Consider the following 20850-nt stretch of genomic DNA (forward strand, 5'->3'; position numbering starts at 1 on the left):
ATAAACTTCCATCATGGCTTATGTAAGGGCAGTCAGAGGAATTGACACTCCTTATATGAATTAATTATATATGCAAATGTAAAAGGACAGTATTTGGAGGTAACTGACTGGTTCAAAGCTCCCAACTCATCAGTTTTCAGTCTGTAACCACTGGACTTTTCATTTTCACAAGCCTGAACAGATTTACACTAAATTTCACTGCTGCCAGAGAGATGGCACCTTTAGGCATCTAGAATAAGTGGCAGATGTGTAATCACACACCCTTCAAATGCAACAGCTATATAAAATAGAATATTATATAGAAATATATAAAATAGAAATAACAAAGTAATGATCAGAAATGAGTGGGCAAAATATTATTAGCTCAAATAAAATAAAAACACATTAAAAAAACCTACAAAAAATCTCCCTCCTTAGACTCTATCTCAGAATTGAATTGACCCTAAAGGCCAAAATCAGTAAGACCGACTTCTCATCTTTCATAAGGAAACTGCACCTGATAGTAACAGAATAAAATTTAAACGGAAAACAAAACAAAACAAAACAAAACAAAATCACCATCCTTTGAACAGTAATGAAGATATTAGCCTCATCTAAAACAAACAGTACTTCATGGTGTAAGAGGTACAATTGCATGTAGGGTTATTCTTTAAAAGTGTGATTTGGATAGAGCAAACACTATTACTTAGGCATAAATGCTACAAGACATCTGGCTCTCATACAAAATAGTTTTATCAAATTACCAAAAAGGAAGCACAAATTACTTCAACTTTCGGCTACATAAAAAAATGTTAATTTAAAATGAATACAGAAAAATCTGACTAATGCTATGCAGCTCTGAACCAGTTTAGTTTTATTATTCTAACAACTTCTTGTAAAGAGGAAATTGTGAGGCAAAATTAGTGACAGCCATCAAAAAAAGAACACAAACCAGTTCTGTACATTTTGGCATCATGCTAAACCTCAGAACAAGCAAGCAACAGTAACTGCCATTCTCCCATGGAAAAAAAAAAAAAAAGGCAAAAATAAAAGCAAAAAAAAAAAGCAAAAAAGTGCCATAAGAGAAAAGTCTTTGATGTTAGGAGCATGCATTTGTGCAAATGACCAAAAAAACAAAAAAAAAAAATAAAAGGAGGCAACAAGCAAACAAGCAAAGGGAAGAAAAAAATCCCCAGCCCAACACACACTGTTTTTCTGGTCAGTCAAAACTACTCACATGTTCAGTAGTATCATCATATTCCCACTGATTGAGAGTAAAGAATTTTGGAAGAAAAAACAAAAAATGAAGAGATTTGTAGCCTGGTTGAGGTAAAGTTTTTTTTCTTAATAATAAAATAAATATGAAAGATGTCTGGAAAAATAATATACAATTTGAATTAATTGTGTAGAATTACGTAGAATTTGGTTAATGAAATCAGGCCAGGCATTTTTATTTCTATTCCTGCTCTCCCTAAAAAAACAGCCACTTTTCTTTCCTTGACAGATGAAAGAAGTAATTAATCCTCTTGTATCATGTAGTAATATTTTAGAATAAATTGTAGTCGTAAAAGCTACCAAGGCAGAATTAAAGGCTACCTGGTTTATTTAATTATGTTACTAGTCTATATATTCGAGTTTCATAAATGAATTCAATGCCTTATTTAAATTAACAGCAGGATTTTTTAGTCTTGAAACCTAACCACACTGATCTTTTATAATCAAGGTCCTTATACCTGCACAAGCCTTGATCACATGTATCACAGAAGTGTGATAGGCAGGAAGGAGTGGCGGGAGGAGAAAGGAGATGACTATCTGAAGTGAACCAACGCCAAAAGGCAGGTCAAAGCCAAATTTGTCAAAAAAACCCCAAAACCAACAAACAACAAAAAACCAACTTTTGCCTTCATGATATTTGGGCTCCAGTATCTCACCTGCTCTTCAGTTTATGACCTTCTAGTGTTTAAAATTATTTTAAACTACTACCACACAGAGGTTAAAAGCCAAAATCTGTGCAAGAAAAGGCAAAACCAAAGGACAGCAGCACTTTCTTTTCCATCTCCTCTCTCTTTTCCTTTTCCTTTTCCCTTCCCACCTCCTCACCTGTTTCCATCTTCCTCTCCACTGAATATAAGCTGTAAGAACACCATGTTTTGCAAAACAGGCAAGTAAGTACATATAGATAGATAGACTGGAAGATAAAACTGCCAGAAAGACCTCCAGGAACAGGGATAATACTTTGAGAACAGAGTAATCAGCAAAATGTAGGCATAGAAGACCTGTTCTCTAAAAAGGTATCTGCAGAGCTGAAATTTAGAACTAAGACTGGAAGAGGAAACAAAAGAAGTCAAAAAACATTTATTTATTCGCATAAAATGCTTAATAGGCAAATTTAACTCTTTATCATTACCAGTCATTCCAGTCATAAACTGAGAGCTAGCAGCAATTAGTGTGTGCTTTGGTAACTGTTTCAATGTAGGATGATTCCTCCAATACCAGGACCTCCGGCAATCTTCAGTTTTATAGAGCACTAGTGTATCTCAACCAGTAAAATCTTATTTTTAGAAGCTTTTTAAACTTGATGTGATCAGGCTTTTGTTTTCATCATGTCTCATAATTTACAAAATGGATGAGAAATTTTGCAATTTAAGTACCCCATGCCTGTTTAAACTAAGCTCCTCATTTTATTGCACAGTTATTGATATGAATAACGACAAGTATAAATGCCTTGGAGATTTCTAAAGTTGCACTCATAAAGTCATTTCCTGTGAAATACATGGTGGATACAGGCTAATGACAGAAACACTGTAATAATTGTCTAACACAGGTTTCCAATGATTCTAGGTTCACCAGTGAAACAAAGACACATTGAGTGGGTGGGTCAGGCACTGCACAGTTTGCTGCATTGACTATGACCTGGCTCAGATCTCCCTGATGCTTTAAAACTTGAGAGCACAGGTATAGGGTGAAGTCTCCAGGTCTAAGGGATCCAACAGAATGTAGAGAAAACGGTGCCTAGGTTTGGCCCACGAACCTTTAAACATTCAGTATTCTGAAAAAAGTTGTTAAAATAAGGATGAAAAATGTTAGCTGGTAGGCTGAAATATAAGAAGAAAAGGCAATTCTGCATAGCTCTGTGGCACATGAAATGTTTTCACAGTGACCTAGAAAAGAACATAAAATGCCCAAATTACCTGTGCATCAGCCAGCATGATGTCCTTCAGCATTGGCTGACCCTTTGGCTCTCCATTTTCCATCTTCACATAGTGGACTTGGTATCCTCGGATCTGACCATGCTGCTTATTGGGCACAGGTGAGCGCCATGACACTTTAACAGCAGTAGAGTTGACAGCCTCTACCTCGACTTTGCGAGGAGGACCACTAGGAACTGGAACAACATCATTGGACAGAAAAGAATTACAGGCACCTGTCCCACCCATGTCTTGATTTTTTTCTTAAAAAGGGCAGACTCACTACATTTTCTTTGAAGAATACAAATTGTTCAACAAATGAAAATGCTCAACCAATCTGCTCTACCTTTCAGCGAAAAGATCAAAAACCATGACTGATGCAAAAAATGGAAGAAAAAAGAGTATTAGAGAAATAGAAAAACATGTAAAAATGTACAAAAGCCAAGGAAGATGCTTTGAGATTCAAAGCATTATAGTAGAAAGAGATATTTTAATCATTGAAATAATAATAATGCTACTAATAATAAAAACAAAAAAGATTTTTAAAAAAATTTCCTTGTATCTGTTTGCTAAGTTGTTTTGTGGGTTCTTTTTTTTTTTTTTCAATACTACAAAAAGGAGGCTGATATTAGGGCTGTCTTCAGTCACTTTCAAGCATGGAAGAAAAAAAAAAATGCGTGGAGCATCAGTTTTCCCAAGATCAAAAACAAAACTCAGGACAAAACCAAACCAAACCAAAACAAAAAGCACAACATAGAACAAGAAAGTGATTAAAAAAACCTAACAATTAACTAATTGACAACAACAAAACAACAAAAAAAACCTGAAAAAAAGCTCATTGACATAACTGTTTAAAAAAAACAGTGACTGTAAAATCAAGAGAAAGGCAGAAAGATTTTCCCAAGAGTTATTTTCATGTTAAAGGAGGACAAAGAAGGATATGTATAAGCTCAAAGTGGCAGCAGATTCATGTCACTCATAAAAAGGTATTTTCTGTTTAAAAAACAACAAAAAAAAAAGCCAAAAAAACAAAACACAAAAAAACCCCAGAAAAAAACCCAACCAAAACCAGATATAAAAATGGTGTAAAAAGGACAAGTCTTTGATTGAAAAACTCAAAGGGTGATAATATTTGTTATTTGGGAAAAAAAGAGGAGCAGAAAAAAATACTGTTAGGCTATACAAAATACAGCAGATCGACAGAGTCATAGAGGCGTGAACTGATGTAGTGGAGGCAACATACCATCTTCATCTGTCCGAATCAATACTGCTAAGCTCTCTGGGCCAGGTCCAACATCAGTGTGGGCAGTCACAGAGATCCGGTACTCAGTCCATTTTTCCAGCTGTTCCAAAAGGTATTGGGTACTGTCCGAGGAAATTCCCAAAATTTCATGGGGCTTGACATCTTCCCCATCAATCTCAATGTACTTGATGGAGTATTCAGTAATAATGCCGTTCTGTTTTTCCACTGGTGGAGGTTTCCAACTTACCAAAATGCTAGTGGAGCTGGGGCTTGTGCAACTAATGTCTTGAGGAGGAGCTGACGGCTCTAATTTCAGTAGTGCGTTAAAGGAGGATTTGAGTGAAAGGATAGGAGTGATTGAAAAAAATGAACAAAAGAAAAAACAAAAATAAATAAAAGATAACCAAATGAAAATAAAAAATAAACCAAAAAAAGTAGAAACTTAAAAAAAACCAAAAAGTCAGATAATCACACGCACCTTGGCTTATTAACATGAAGAAATTGAAAATGAATAGACCAACTAAATGGTGAAAAAGGATGTAGGGGAAATACATGAAAATGAAACCTCAAAATAAAATTACCTACCTGTAATTAAAATTCCTCTTGAAATAAAACAAAAACGTGACACTTCTATGACTACTGATCTACCTTTACAACCATTGCAATTAGTGCAAGCTACAGTACTTTAAATGACAAGTGACATGTATTAACTTACAAATTTGGACATATTCCCTTCAGGTGGGATTACTTTATTTTACTTCTTATAGAACTTTTAAAAACTTGCAATAATTGCTAAAAATTGCTTCATAAATTGCCATGTTTGTAGCCTTCTCGCTCTCAAAAACAAAATATTATTTTTTCAGGTTTTTTTTATAACTGAGTCTGCCTGACACAAGTCAACCACAAATTACGTTTAAATGGAAAGCATTTACTGAAACATTTATTGTAGCCAACATACTAAGAGCATGCAGAAGACAAAGAAAGTCTTAGTCAAAGATTTACCTACCAGGAAAAAGTGACAGGCTTGTTGATTCTGACTGTAATTTGTACTTACCCTAGATCAGCTGTCAGTTTTATTTTTTTACCTCCTCTTGGAGACACCTTTGCTAGCAAAGAATTAAATCCTACCAGAAATGTAGGTAACTTCTATAGGAAAAAAAAATATCTATCCCCAAACAATGTGTCAAGAATGCAAGTATTCACTTCACAGTTCATAAGCTCAGCACATCAGAATGGTGAGAGATTCTGACTTTGTTTCATCTCTTGTCACCAGCACTAATCTTCCAGAGCAAAAGTGTTCACGTTTACTGATTTGTACTTGAAGGAGTCTGTTAGCATATCTACCTTTTCCAGGCTCCAGAGCATTTAAGCATGTATGCCATTTCATTGCTTTCAGTGAGGCAATTCCGGTACTGAAAGTTAGGTATGCATTCATGTGCTTAAATGCACTTTGACTTAGCAAAGTCTATGTTTACTAACTGAGATCATTCAGAGCACTGAAAAAAAAGCCATAGCACAAATTCACTGGCAGAAGTTGTGGATATGGACTCCTTTCCTATTTCTGCCTTCTCTCTTGTAAGGTAAATGTAAATTTTTCGTGCAAGATCTTTATGGCACTTTTTTTTCCCCCTCCCTCCTATTCTATTTTCTGCCCATTTCTTAAAGGAAAAAAGAAACAAATGGATTTCTGGTACTTACACTAGGCACATCAAACAAAATTAAAGCAACAGAGAAGGCCTGGGACCCTACTGTGACCTATTGCATTTACACATGTATCTTTTGGTTCCCTACAGCTCTTCTACAGGGATCAATGGCTTTCTACTCAGTATGGTACACTGCTCTTCTGAAGGGAAAACAGGAGGGAATCTACCAGCATTTCAACTAACTAGAGGAGGTGGATGGGAAGGACAGATGAGAATTACCACATTTGTTTTTTTTTTCCTTAGGTTAATTCAGTAATCAAGTACTCAAAACATGTTGCCTCCCCTTCTACCATCAACTTGTGCAGGAAGTAAAATACAAGTAAAATGTCTCTTAAGGATCTTATATGTAAAGAAATAAATCCCTATAGCATCTTTCTCTGAAACCAAGATGAAAGGCAACAGCATATTCTGGAGAATATTGCTAATAAACTTATAGAAGTTTATTAATTTTTAATCCATTATACTCTGAAAATGCAAAACACTGCATTTATGTAACTACGGATAATCTATTTGTGTAACCGGTTTTATTAATGCATATATTTTTTTCTTAAAATATACTATTTTTGCAGAAAAGATTTTGCAATATTTCCAGCAAAAAAAGGGGTCTGCTCACTTGAATCAAATGGATTTTCCTACTATCTGAAGATATAAGGCTGAAAAACCATTGCATATTCTTATATTCAAGATGGGAAAAATGGCAATGTGCTTATATATGGGAAATGCACCCTTGGCCCCTAGACGTTTATTTTATTTGCAAAATCTAAGTAATCTTCACCCAATATAAGAGAATGAGCATTCTAAATAGATGAAATGTGTCCCAGAATAAATAAATAACTCTTTCTTCATCAAATTATTGATTCTGGATTATTAAAATCAAAAGGTGCCTTTGCACTATCTCTAAAATTTGCCTTGTGTTACATAATCTTATTTTATGCTTATTCCAAATGCCTTAGAAATGCTTCAGAAGCACATATAGCTTTGGTTAAAGGTCTGCAGCATAGTATCTCGAGTCACACTTATTACTATTAATACGTAATGCTAACGAAGAATGCTGGTGCAATCGTATCTGTCATGACTGCAAATTAAAAAGCATCATGTCAATTAAGAATTTCAGTTTTCTGTTTTGAATAATATTAGTTTAAGAAAAGGTCACTTAATTTAAAACAAATACTAACAGAATTGCACTAAGTTCTAAAATAACATAGTTTAATGCAAACGGTCAGGAAAGCATAACTTATCGGGCAAGAGTGGCACTTCTGGACATCATCCTTGAATATCTGATTTTTTAACAAAGACTTAATTTAAATATTTTAAAATGTACATAAAAATCCCTAACAAATGTTTGCATCTCTTTTGCAGACAAATGTGGTAAGTTTCATGACATTGTTCCCATAAGCATCAACTGAGGAAATTATTTTTCTAGCCATGTAAAAAATGACCGAACATCATAAGAAGCCTAGACTAAAAAAACCTAACTTAAAATCAGAAAAATTAGCAACTGCAGAAGAAGGGGTATATGGAAATATTTGATACAGTCTGAAATATTCAACCTGACCCACTCTACAAATTTGTTGTACTTCAGGGAGATGCTGCAGGAACAACCTAGTGTTACAGGAAATCTGCAGACTGGGCAGGTGGAATTTCATGGGTGGAAGACTGTTATTAATGTAAATCTATTGCATGCTAAAACATTTTATCATATTATAACATAAACCAAAAGATTATGACAGTATAATATTGTCCCTCAGACACCGGTTTACAGTTTTTTCTGAAACTATGTAAAAGCCACTCATACATTAGTACACCTACAAAAATGCACATTTTAGGCATTCTTTTGCTGTATTAAGCACCATGAATGCTGTTTTTATTGTTTTGCCTTTTTCTCTGTTGTTGCCTCTCTCAGCTACTGAGATTAATCTGTTCGAGAAATACAAGACAAAGGAATAAAGTTAGCAAGGAAAGACACCTACTTGACTGCATGGTTCTGGCTGAGATTTCTGCTGTCGAAGCACCCAGGCCTTGCGGAGAACGTGCAGCTAGACGGAATAAGTACAAGCTGTTTGGCCTCAAGCCTTGCAGGCGATAAGATGTAGTAGGTTCAGTGGAAACTCGTTGCTAAAGATATGTAATAAGAGGATGTCTTGATTAATATTTAGAGACTCTTAATTCCGTATGTTGCCTATATAAGAAATGCTTTTATACTCTTATGATAACCCAATTGAGAAAAAAATAAAATTCAAGAAAATAAATGAGAATCAAACCAAACAAAAAATAAACACATTACTTTTGACAAACACCCATTAATAAACAATATTTTTAAAGCCTACAGCTTAATGGGTGAAACTCAGAGACAGAAATATTGTTTGACTGTTACTTCCTCTAAAGTTTATGCATTCACAGTGTATGTGTGAAGCTGCCATAAACATAAGCTCAGCTGAAGCACCAGCAATGAGTCAATAATGCAGGAGAAATCAATGAGGCCGACACTCTCTTGCTGCCTTCTGAGACTGTCAACTTCCTTTTTTTTTTTTTTGTCTGGGACACCCTGCAATATCGTATGGCTTCCTTATCAGAAGAACAATGTATTCTAAAGCCTACAGTACTAACATCACAGAGGGCCTCAAACTGAAAATTCTTTAAGAAATAATGGTACAGGCAAAATCCATAGCAGGTTTTTGACTTTAGAAAAAACCCCAACATTTTCTTCTCAAATATTATTGAAAGATTAGAGAAGCTTGAGCACTCTCTTACAGGGTGGCAAAGAGAAACAAAAATTCTCTAAGGCTGAAAATAGACTTCAAAGTACAAGTAGAAGTGTGAAAAATCTTAAGATCCATAACATGCCCCAAAACACTTCTGCTTCCAAGCCTTTGTAGAGGAACAGGCTTGAAACTGCATGCAGCTTCTGAGGATGACTTGTGAACAACAGCAAAGTTCCACTGGCTAGTAACCATTGACACCTTCTCCTGCTGTTTACAGACTCTCAGTCTATTGTTAGGCTGACTGCTGTCTTTAACAAACTGTTAAACATCCAGGCATTCATACTAAAGAAAGTTACTTATCCATCTATTCTAAACCATTGCAGCATTTTGTGTCTGACTCATTAAAGACTATTTAAAAGATCTATAGTCTTTTCACTTACCTCCTCTCCATGCTCCCCATCTTTATAAACCAGTTCATAGCTGGAAATAGTATCAGAGCGTGGAGGTGTCCAGGAAAGTAATATGCTAGTTTCAGACTCAGGTTCTGCTTTGAAGTTCAATGGCTGACCAGGCACTAAAAAAAAGTTGAACAGTGTTGCCAGTCGTTTATTTGGGTAGTTCAACACTTATCTTTCAAGCCTTTTAAACTATTATCTGAATATTTCGCACAATATTAGTTTTATTGAATTTACTGAAGTTAAAAAAATTGATTAACTATACTTTGAAATAAATTAATTTGAGCTCGGAAAAATAGTAATGATATATTTAATTCACACATTACAAATTATCAAGAATTTCAAATAAATGCTTCGCAGTGTAAATAATACACATACAACAGAAATACAATTTTACAGAAGCCTAGTGATGAATACCAGCAATCTAATAATGTATGTGCGAAACGGCAAATAAATACATGTATATAAGTGTGTGTATATAGAGAAATGCTAGTATTACATAAGACTGCCTGGAATAGTCAAGAAGAAAGTGTTAAAACCATTACATGCATTTCCAAATCTCAAAATGGTTTGCTAAGCTCATAAATAACTAAGATACTAAACACATTCTGCTCTTTAAGAAGACACCTAAATATTTAATGCTTTTGTAACCTGAAGAAGTTATAACCTACTGAAGAGATCTCATGTTCTCATTAAGTAACATACTTTTACCTTTTTAATGACTGGTATTTTTAAGAAAATAGCTGAATTTCTAGTAACATCGCTTTCTAATTGCAAGAACTAAAAATGCAACTTTGATTCCAACAGTCAAGAACATTTTCTGTCGTTCTGTCTCGTGTAATGGTCACAGAAATTATCCAGACTAAATGTTAGCCTCATTTACTTCTGTAAATCTACAGCAAATAATAAGGTTGACTGGGAAAGACAGCAAAATATTACCCCCGTCACTGGAATGTATACAATCATTTCAGCAGCCAAGTTCTAAAACACTACTTTCAGTTAATAGTGTTGTTGATAAGGCATGAATGTCTTTCACAGCATTTCTAACTTTTCAATAATAAAATGTGGCATGCTTTTACTTTTTAAGAAAAAAGTATGAGATGCATATCTCAGCACATACTGAAAACAGGTGTGACAAGTAGGATGTGACAATAATGATCGTTTCACAATCATTTTTCAGGGTAGAATTTTATTACAACATTGCAACTGTATTTCTTCTGTACAGTAAGACTTAAAAACACCATGAAGCAAACGGTAAAAATAATTTATGATTATAATTTTTATCTTCCCCAGATTTCTACAGAATGTCACTCTGAGGATAACACTGCCTTTGTGTACACTGGGGTAGGTTTGCTATCTAACCTTTAAACAGACAGATAGCCTATCAACGTGAGCTGCATATTCAATCTCCTGTGTGGAGGCTGCAAGTCCATACCATTAACGTTTTTTTTGTCTTTTTCCGAAAATGGGACAAAACAAAAAAGGAAAGGTGTAGAAGGATGTTGCATATTTCTGAGGGAGTGAGTGAGGGTGAACAGAAGACCAAGTCTCTTTACAGGAAGAAAAAAGGGTAGGAGTAATTTGCTATTTTTCAAAAAGATGTCTGGTATAAAAAGACCACTTCCTGGATACTGCAAAGTGCAAAAGGGAAAATTCACAAGAGCATAGGCAGCAATTACAGGAAATACCAACAAGGTATTTTTGACAGAAATGCTTCTAATTTTATCCTTTTAAAATTGAATCGATTTGAAACGAAAATGAACAGGGTGGAATAACTGGATAATTCCTAACTTTGAAGCAGATTCTGAAATACCACTAGATCAAACTTTAACTCAGTAAATCTATAGCATAGTTGTATAAATGCATTTATTAGGTGAACATTACAAAATTTGAGTTTAGCTGCTTGAAAACACTCCTGATTAACAACCAGACAATAGCTGCAGATTTGCCTCCTGTTGAACACGGCTTAAAGTAGATGTGGAGGCCCACCGCAGGCTTGCCAAAACTTAACAATAAAATTGGGGTCTAGGCAGCTATTTGGAAGTGTTTGTTTTTCTACAGGTAGGTCCAAATGTATCTCATGAAACCGAGGTGGGTACCTGGCTGTACGCATTTTGTCTGCTTCACTTGACAAAAAGATAAAAACTGGTAAAACTGAGCTGTAGCAAAAAAGTTTTGCTTCAATGTGTATCAAAGGATAGGGAAAAAATATTTCAGCCAAGTAGCTGAGCAGCATGTTTGGAGTTGCAAAATCACCTTTGCCTGGCCAATGAAGGTCTAACAGCAGTTAATGTTATTTGTGCCATGCTATCCATCTTCTGTTTGACATCTCTATCAGTGGCCTGGAGGAGAGGATGGAGGGCACAGGTTCCATGTTTGCAGATGGCATCAAGCTGGGGGGGACCAGCTGACACACTTGAGGGCCAGGTTGCTGTTAAGAGGGAGCCAGAGCCGGGGGAGGAAGAGGCTGATGGTTCCCCATGAAGTTCAGCAAGCCCTGTCTCAGGAAGGCAAAGCCCTGAAGGGATGCAGGCCAGGGCTGATGGAGTCAGGCAGCAGTGTGGGGGACAGCTCTGGGCCCCGGTAGGCAGCAATCTGAGCCAGGGACAGCCATTTGCCCAGGGAGCAACAAGGGCTAGTGGTGCTTGGGGTGGTGTGAGCAGGAGACAGCACTGATAACCAGGGGAGGGCAAGGACTGTCCTCTCTGCACAGTGCCTGTCAGACCACATCTGGGTACTCCATCTGGTTTTGGGCCTCAGCAAGATGGCTCTGGGCTGGGATCCTTGCCCTGTGAAGAGAGGCTGCAGGAATGGGAGGAGGGACAGCTCTGAAAGCACCCAAGAGTATCCCTGGCACCGAGAGGAGGGATGGAGGAGACACAGCTGGGCTCTTCACAGCGGTGCAGAAGGGAGGACAAGAGGCAGCAGCACAAACTCGGGCTTCAGGTAAGGAGAGGCCTTTTGCCCACGAGGACAGCCCAGCAGTGGGGACGAGGCCTAGGGAGATTGGACTGTATCCAGCCTTCGGGGGTTTTATGCCTCAGCTGGGAGAAGCCCTGAGCAACCTGGTCTGACCCCATGGCTGAGACTGCTCTGGGCAAAAGCTGGGGCTGGACCAACCCAGAAGATCACCCTGCCAGCCTGAATTTTCCTCTGACGCTGTGATCTGTGCTTAACATATGGATACATGAATCGTATAACATAGCAGACAGTAATAGTAAATGACCAGTCAAGTGACCCATGTGAAAGCTGGTATCATCCATTATGATAAATATGGCAGCAGATAGAGAACAAAGGGTATTTCCTGTCTCTCTGCATGTTTTAAGACACTCATCCTCCAAGAATTCCTTCAAAAAAAACCCCAAAACCCTTTATGGCCTAAGTTTGCAATTCTCTACTCTTTTATAAGACAAGCTGATGGTTAAGTGGACTTTACATAAAGTTGTTTGTCAAAATAATATCTTGCTGCAAAATCTAGTCTCCCCTCACATTTTTCTACCACAGTTAGGTGACTCTGAAAACACTGACAGAAGAAAGCGGAAATCTGTATCCTTCCAAACAGATAGAGAAGATGGAGAAGAAAGAAAACAAAACCAACAACAAATTAACAGAAATTAAACAAACTGTATTGCTGATAAACTTTGGTAGGGAACCCAAGGCTTTAAGCCAAAGGAAAAAATACCATAAAATAAAGTGGAACAATAACTTTTAAACTATTTAGGATTTACGCCTAGAACACACAACATCTGTTAAAAAAAATCTTCAGTGGTACATGAGAACTAAGCCAAGCTGGAGGAAGTGACAGAAAGTGCTGGTATCCTTCAGAGATGGAAAGATCTTAGGGAAACTGGAAAGTCTATGTAAGTGGACTTTACACTCTTGCTGAAGTGTTTTTAATTCCACAGATCAAATTTAACTTTCTATGTTAGTGCTGTACACAGTCAGCTCACTGAATGAGGTTTTTTTGCACGATCATTCTCTCAATTTTCTTTTCTGCCTTTTCTGCTTTGAGGTCAATGTGGTCTACAAATATACATTAAAACCTGTAACTTCCCTGTGCACCAAGTATACTCCTTATTTCTTGCTTGTAAACATGACATAACTTAGGCAGTACACATGATGAAATGCTACAATGCAGTGACAGAACAAAGAAGAAAGTCCAAAATCAGTCTTTTCAAAACTTCATACCACGTTCTACACTTTTGCTTGCCTAGTCCTCCACAAATACAGATTGCTGGACCTTGTCTTGCATACGTGGTTCTATGTCCATCCCTGACTGAAGTGCCAGAAAAGAATGATAAAATGGGATCTCAAATCTGAAAGGCATTTTAGATCCCTATACAACTCCCCAGGTGGCTGAGGTAACCAGAAAAACTCTAGGGCTGTGCTGGGTTTGCAAGTGATGCTGGAAGCAGAGAAGAGTCTCTAAGCTAGAAAGGACTCCATGACATTGTTAGAGTAAAATCCGTACCTAAAGCAGAACTCAATCAGTTTAATTATGAATCTGTTTTTCAAAGGACAATAGACTGATCAAGAGAATTTACAGTTATCTGGGAACTGAAAGGGACCAAGCGTTCATGCTTCTGCTTGCTCTGGAAGAAATATGAAGGTCTACAGCAAAGCTCTCACAATAGAAGAGTTAATGGGCTACAGAGTTTTTGTTTTGTAAAACAATACTTGTACTTTTTGAAATACCAAATTCTCATGCAATATAATTACTAAATAAAATGGCTAATGTGACTTCACCACTTCCCTGGGCAGCCTGTTCCAATGCCTGACAACCCTTTCCACGAAGAATTTTTTCCTCATATCCAATCTAAACCTCCCCTGGCACGACCTGAGGCCATTTCCTCTTGTCCTATCACTTGTTACTTGGGAGAAGAGACCAACACCCTCACCCTCAATGCTACAACCTCCTTTCAGGTAGACAGCAATAAGGTCTTCCCTCAGCCTCCTTTTCTCCAGGCTAAACAGCCCCAGTTCTCTCAGCCGCTCCTCGTAAGACTTGTGCTCCAGGCCCTTCAGCAGCTTTGTTGCCCTTCTCTGAACAGTCCCCAGTATCTCAATGTCTCTGCTGTAGTGAGGGGCCCAAAACGCAGCACAGGATTCAAGGTGGGGCTTCGCCAGTGCCAAGTACAGGACACTTCTCTAGTCCTGCTGGCCACACTATTCCTGATATAAGCCAGGATGCTTTTGACCTTTTTGGCCACCTGGACACACTGCTGGCTCATATTCAGCCAGCTGTCAGTCAACACCCCGAGGTCCTTTTCTGCCAGGCAGACTTCCAGCCACTCTTCCCCAAGCCTGTAGCGCTGCCTGGGGTTATTTTGACCCAAGTACAGGAGCTGGAGGAGCCCACAGAATAATGTAAATATGTTGGTCAGTCTTAAGGACAGATTCTTTATAGAGTTGTCTGAATGAGTAGAGAACATAGTGAAGAGATGAATTATCCAGAATAATTCTGCTTACACTCTGTTTCTACAGTGTAGCAGTAGAGTTGTCTTAAAATTATTTGAAGATGTATTCTTCCGTAGTTAATTTCAGTAACAAAAGTAATGTGTGCATTTCCAGCGCTCATCCATGTATTTGCAAAAATCAGAATTCTGGACTAAAAAAAATCAGAGTAGGAAAAAAAGAGCTATATCCATACCCTAATTTTGTGTTCTAATCAGAAAAAAAGATAGGTAGATTAAAAGCCAGAAAAGTCACCACACGAGGGTAAGATCCTAAATATTGGTCTCATCACGTTAGTATCTAAATGAAGTAAACATAGAGACTGGCGCACTTAACAGAATTTAAGTAGGCTTTGAGAGCAGAGGGGTTATTCAAAAGCTGAAATATTCTTTCCTACATGACCAGAAATGTTCTTTAAGGGGAATTTTGTCACTTAAAAACCATCCTGCACTCCACCTCAGCTCCAAGTTATTCTTCTTCCACCTGTTCCCTTGCAACATGGTTGAGTTTCCAGCTGCACGCTCTCAACCCTTCCCTTGTGGAAGTCTATTACCATGAAAAGTTTCACTGGGAGACTACTACTGTGGCAGTTCAGAGACAATAGGCTTCCCTGTTCATGTGTTCACGAAAAAAATTTGCAATGTCTGCCTGAGTAGCCAGCTTGATACAACACAGAACTGTATTCCCTTTCTAGATTCCCTTCCTCTGACTTTCTAATCTTCTTTTGTAATAAGAACTCCAGAACCATTAACTCATTTCACTTAAGCTAAGGCTCCATCTATGTGCCCTGAAAGTTAGATACTTGACCTTCTCATTACTGTCCTTATCCATATGTTCAAAAGATTACCCTTTAATAATTTTAATAATCCTTAGTCTTCAAACACTGCCATTCCTTCATTTAAAATTAACAATATGTTTTATATTTATATGTTTTATAGTTACAAGCACACATACATTTCCCAGAATATTTTTTCTCTTTCTCCAATAATCCGCTACTCAATAGACCTTGTGTATTTCTCCCTCTTCCATCTTTCTACCTAAGCAGAGATGGAGAACAGGATTCTCTGAATTCCTTTAGCAGCTATCATTTCTTTGCACATTAAAAACAAAACCAAACCAAACCAAAATGAAACCCAGACATTCAGTTTAAAGCTCAAGAATTTTCCTGGTACACACAAGTTTAAGTATGTTGCTCAGAGAGTATGTGTGCTTCTGACTGGCTTAAGCTAAGAAAGGTTATATGAGAAGATACATAAGTAGTATGCCCTGGGCAGCTACATGGGGAAAAACCAAAAGAGATTTTGTTTTCTAGCAAAGTAAAGAAAAAGGACAAGAATTATGACACTAAAGTTTATACCAATATTTCTTTTTTCTAAAATCTACTGTAAGTGAATTCACCTAAATAATACATTGGTCCTGGCTCCATCCTCAGCAGAATTAAATCCTTTGACCCCAAATTCAGAATAAGGTCTTTCTTAGGTGTAGCTTTTAAAATTTACCCTCCCTTATTGGAAAAGCTCAGCTCTATGTCTGTTTTCTGATAAAACTTAATTTCTAAAAATGGTGTCTTTACAGTAAACAAAATACTGCTAAAAGCAACTGGGCAATAAGACATGGCTTTTCCTTAAAATGCTTAAGCAGAATACTGAAACACAAAAACTTTTTTTTTTTTTTTAATGTTTAGTTATCTGAAAAATGCTTAATTCTCTTCCCCTCAAACTATATGTTCCTCATCAATATCTGGAGTAGAAACCTAATTTTTCAGCAGAATTTTGGCTGACCTGCAAAGTGAGAAACTACTTATGCAGCCATTTCAAAAGAAAAATTCTGCTGTATTAAGAAAGCAAAGATTCTCGTAAATAGGCTTTTTAAAAACAAATTTTTCATATTTTATAATCTCTCTCCAACGACTGGAATACACATAAGGGAAGAAAGCTTTGAAGGAAACCAAGCTAACAGAGCCTGCAACTCACAGCTGTCAATCAGATTTTGTTGTATAAATCCCCAAAGTAACCATAATGGTTAAGCTACATATTTACAACGATAGGCTTATTTGTTTCAAAAAGGGAGAAAAAAAACCCAACAACAAGCGCCTCCCCCCGCCCCGCAACGTGATCACCATCCCATTCCTTTTTCGCTCTTCTACACAGGTTTCCATCAAATCCATTTCTACTGTTTTTAAATGGCACTTTATAATTCACTATATTTATTTGGATGAGTTTCAGCTTGAGAGGGACTTAAACCAAAACAATCATATTGAGATCTAGACTACAGCAAATCTGGAAGAGAAGAGCAAGAAGTTCATTATATTCTGCAGTGTTTACTGAAAAGAAACTGCTGGATAGAAAGATGGGAAAATCTTTGTTTTTAAATATACCCTGAACTGGGGAACTGCACTAGACTTTCTTAGCTATTTTTCTCTTTTATGACTTTAAATGTTCATATTTCAAGGACAAGTATCAGTGCTTAAAAATGTCCCCTGTATGGCACATTTTTGGTTTTCTTTTTTATTTTTAACATAGTCACCAATAAACAATGTCAAATCAACTCTGTTACAAAGTTGAAAACGTGTATTAAGAATCCCTCTTGCACTGTGAATGTTGCCATAATTTCTTCAGGTTCCAACAGTAGTCAGAAACAGATGGGCATGCCTATTGGCAAGTTCTAAAAGGTTTTAACAAATAGACCTTTTCTGAAGTGACCTCAGCAAGTAATGTAACTTGGGCTGTCCAGCTGAGCCTCAGTGGTCATTATTTCAACTGTTTCATCCATCTTTGGGGAAGCCACTGACAAACTTTTGCTAATCTGAAAGGTTTATGGTTGTAAGTGAAAACACAGAACCTTCACTAAATCTTCTTCTTTAAAAAGCTTTTTGCTCGTGTATTCAAAAAGAAGTCAGATGTCAGCATAAAAACGAGTCCTTGGAAAAGGTTACAATTGCCAAAATTAAACTATGGTATACATATTCACATTTGCATGTGCATACAGACACATTTTAATGTACCACTAGAAGGTCTAAAAAAGTTAATTTAGTAAATTCTCAGCTGAGATACTGCAAAAGGCAACACCTAGACCTTTGTATAACACAATACTTAGGAAGGTTCCAGGACAATATCTCAACTTCTTTATTAAATAAATATTGGTAAAATGCAGAAGTAAAAAGTGGATTGAACATAACTGTCTTCAGTCACACTTTGGAGATATGTTTTTTTTAAGAATTTGAGGGATCCCAGATTCCTCAACAGGAAACTTTCCAGTACTAAAAAATTCAAGTAGTATTATATAATATTTCTAGGCAATCACTGACCTATAGTAATACTTCATACAGCCTTCTCTACACTGCTAGACATAGGGAGCTTTTATTTCTTATTGCTACAGTAAAACACTTTCTGCAGCGTAGCTCCACCAGAGCTTCTCACTTTCGATTTCATAAAAATTCTCTGCAATGTTTTGCACTATGCTTGCTTGTCCTTTGCTAGTAAAACTAACTCATGGACCTAAAACTCCTCTATAGAAACCAAACAACCTAACTGCAAACGTAAAACAAGAATATAGTGACCTTGTGGTATGCACTTTGTAGGGGCAGGCTGGACTTGATTTCTAAATTCAAAGTGTACAGAACTGCTTACTTGAATCTACACAAAGGTTTGTTGTTATTATAATGCTGTTATGTTTTATGTGTTTTCAGAACCTTACCAACTATTTGCATATACATGCAGTATATATACACATTTTAAATTTCCAAATGCAAGATTCACTGGAGTAATGTAGCGTAAGGAGAACCACAAGCCACCTAAACAAACCCCACGAACACAGGTAACTCCCCAAAGCAAGCTGTGAAGAACTACTTGACAAAGACTTTTGGTGCACAGAGCACTTCCAAATAGCAGTCATAACATTTGCCTGCCTCCAGGATGAAGGCATCACTGAGACTGCAGGAAATTTCTTGAAATTCATAACAAAGAAATGAAAATCTGAGGGTATCATTTCAACTCTTCAATGATAACGCCACTGTGGAATTGAGAAAAAGGTTATCTGCAAAAGCTCTCTGAATAAGCTGGTTATCCTTGAAAGGAAGTTGTTTTCAACATTTTAAGCTCAAATTCTCTCTCTGCAAAATTTCTGCATGTATTGACATTGCCAGCTTACCTCCTGTTTGAGTGATGACTTGAATGTCACTAGAAAGTGGTCCATCCCCAACAGAAGTAAAAGCAAGAACCTTCACAGAGTATGTTTTTTGAGGTACCAGATTTCCAATAGTGGTAATGTGGCTGTCAGCCACATTGTGCTTCATCCAACTGTTGACATGTTGAGTGGGTTCCATGGTGTAATAAACTCTGTAACCTTGTATTTGTCCATTGGGTTCCTCGGGTTCTTCCCACTGTACCAAAATGGTGGTAGAGCTCAACATACGGGCCTGCACATTGCGTGGTGCACTTGAAGGTGCTTGCTCTGAAGTCCTTGTTGACACAGGCTCACTGGGTGGTCCTCGCCCAATGTTATTTACACCAACTACCCGAAATTCATACTCTGAATATGGGCTTAGGCCAGCCACACTATAGCGCGTTGTGGCGACCCCATCAATTTCTTTATACGGCTCCTCAGAGTTTTTAGGTTTGTGTTGGATTATGTAGTAAGAAACTGGCTCAGGGTTTCCAGAATCCCAAGTCAACGTTATGCTTGTCGCTGTGCTTTCTGTCACCACAGGTGTTCCAGGAGGTTTGGGTAAGGCTAAAGAGAAATGCCAAAAATTACAGTTACATCTGTGTAACAGTAGACATTAATTATTACAATAAGCAGCTTAAAAACCAAAACAAACAACAACAACAACAAAACAAACCAGGAAGATTGGAATGGAAAAGAAGGTGTGATCTGTTCAGAGCAAGATTTTGGCAATTATGATTTACTATGGAAATCTATCAGAAAATCTTTAGGTATCGTGGTGTAAAGTTTATCTGCTATAAATTAATGATACTGACTTTTGTAATATATCTCATAAACATAAGCAGAAGAGGAGTCTTATAGACAGACAGTGCAGCCCTGCAGTTTAATTTTCAGATATTTTTGGAACCTCTGATTTCCAGTTACTCAGTAAACATGATACCTGGACACCCAGCAACTCTAAAAAGCAAATGACTGGTTCTTAAAAGCTCCTGTTGTTGACAAGTATATGCAAGATTACAAGATCCTTTATTTACCTGAAATGAAGATTGGGAGCTAGACACAGGAGAACAGTGGAACATTATCATTGACTTATTTATTAGTATTATTGCTGTCTGAATCTGTATTTGCCTTATGCCAGTGACTGGCTGGAATATTTACCCTCTTGATTTAAGAGAGTTAAAGGCATTTAGTTCCTTTCAGTGCAATATATTTGCTAAGAATATGGCAATGAATGAAAGAAAAGACTGAACTATGTCCAAATATATTTGCTTGGGATATACCTTTGACAGTTATCTGCGCTATTGCTTCTATAACACCAAGGGTAGACATAGCAACACAAGTATAGTTTGCAGACTGCCTGACATCATTAAGCTCAAGGACGTTCCTCCCTATTGGCATATCATCCTCAGGTGTCAAATCTTCTGCTCCTAGCATCCATTTCACATATGGCATTGGTGACCCCACCGCAACACACGTGATATTTACACTCCCGCCAGGCATGATCTCATGATTGGTAGGGGGGATAGAGAACCTCGGTGGGACGCGTCGAACTGGAACAAAACACAAAAAAAGGTAATAACATATACAAAAAAAGAAACTGAGTCTTGCATATGGACTACATGCAGTGTACAGACACAATTTAACATTTTAACATGTTATTGCAATCTGCCAGAAAATGTGTATAAAAGAAATAAAAGACTAAACAAGAATTTTGTCTGCACACAATGTGAATTATTCTATATTTACTTGAGGATATTATTAGGCACATTCATATAATGGCTGATTCAGACCTATTAGGGCCCCACGGTCAACTAACTACATACTAACAGTACACAAACACCATGCAAAAGATATACACACGCACACACGCGCACACACACACGCGCACGCATATATATATATGCATTTTATATGCCCATACATATATATATGCACAGAAGAAAACTGGAAGGTCAACAGCAT

The 20850-nt window shown here is 37.2% G+C and overlaps 1 protein-coding gene across 2 annotated transcripts in view; it reads right to left on the reverse strand.

The window, feature by feature from the left end:
• Positions 1–20850, reverse strand: part of PTPRD (protein tyrosine phosphatase receptor type D) — a 372025-nt gene that overhangs the window by 122452 nt on the left and 228723 nt on the right. The window contains exons 7-13 of one of the 2 annotated variants that reach the window (XM_065657713.1): positions 20169–20438; positions 18874–19455; positions 9256–9389; positions 8084–8228; positions 4411–4716; positions 3171–3364; positions 1217–1243 (exon numbers count right to left, since the gene is read on the reverse strand). In XM_065657713.1, the coding sequence (XP_065513785.1) occupies positions 1217–1243; positions 3171–3364; positions 4411–4716; positions 8084–8228; positions 9256–9389; positions 18874–19455; positions 20169–20438 (1658 nt within the window). The remainder of the gene's footprint in view (positions 1–1216; positions 1244–3170; positions 3365–4410; positions 4717–8083; positions 8229–9255; positions 9390–18873; positions 19456–20168; positions 20439–20850) is intronic. The other variant, XM_065657714.1, reaches the window with a different exon arrangement.

The sequence above is a fragment of the Caloenas nicobarica genome, chromosome Z, assembly GCF_036013445.1.
Source record: "Caloenas nicobarica isolate bCalNic1 chromosome Z, bCalNic1.hap1, whole genome shotgun sequence".
Classification (NCBI taxonomy): Eukaryota; Metazoa; Chordata; class Aves; order Columbiformes; family Columbidae; genus Caloenas; species Caloenas nicobarica.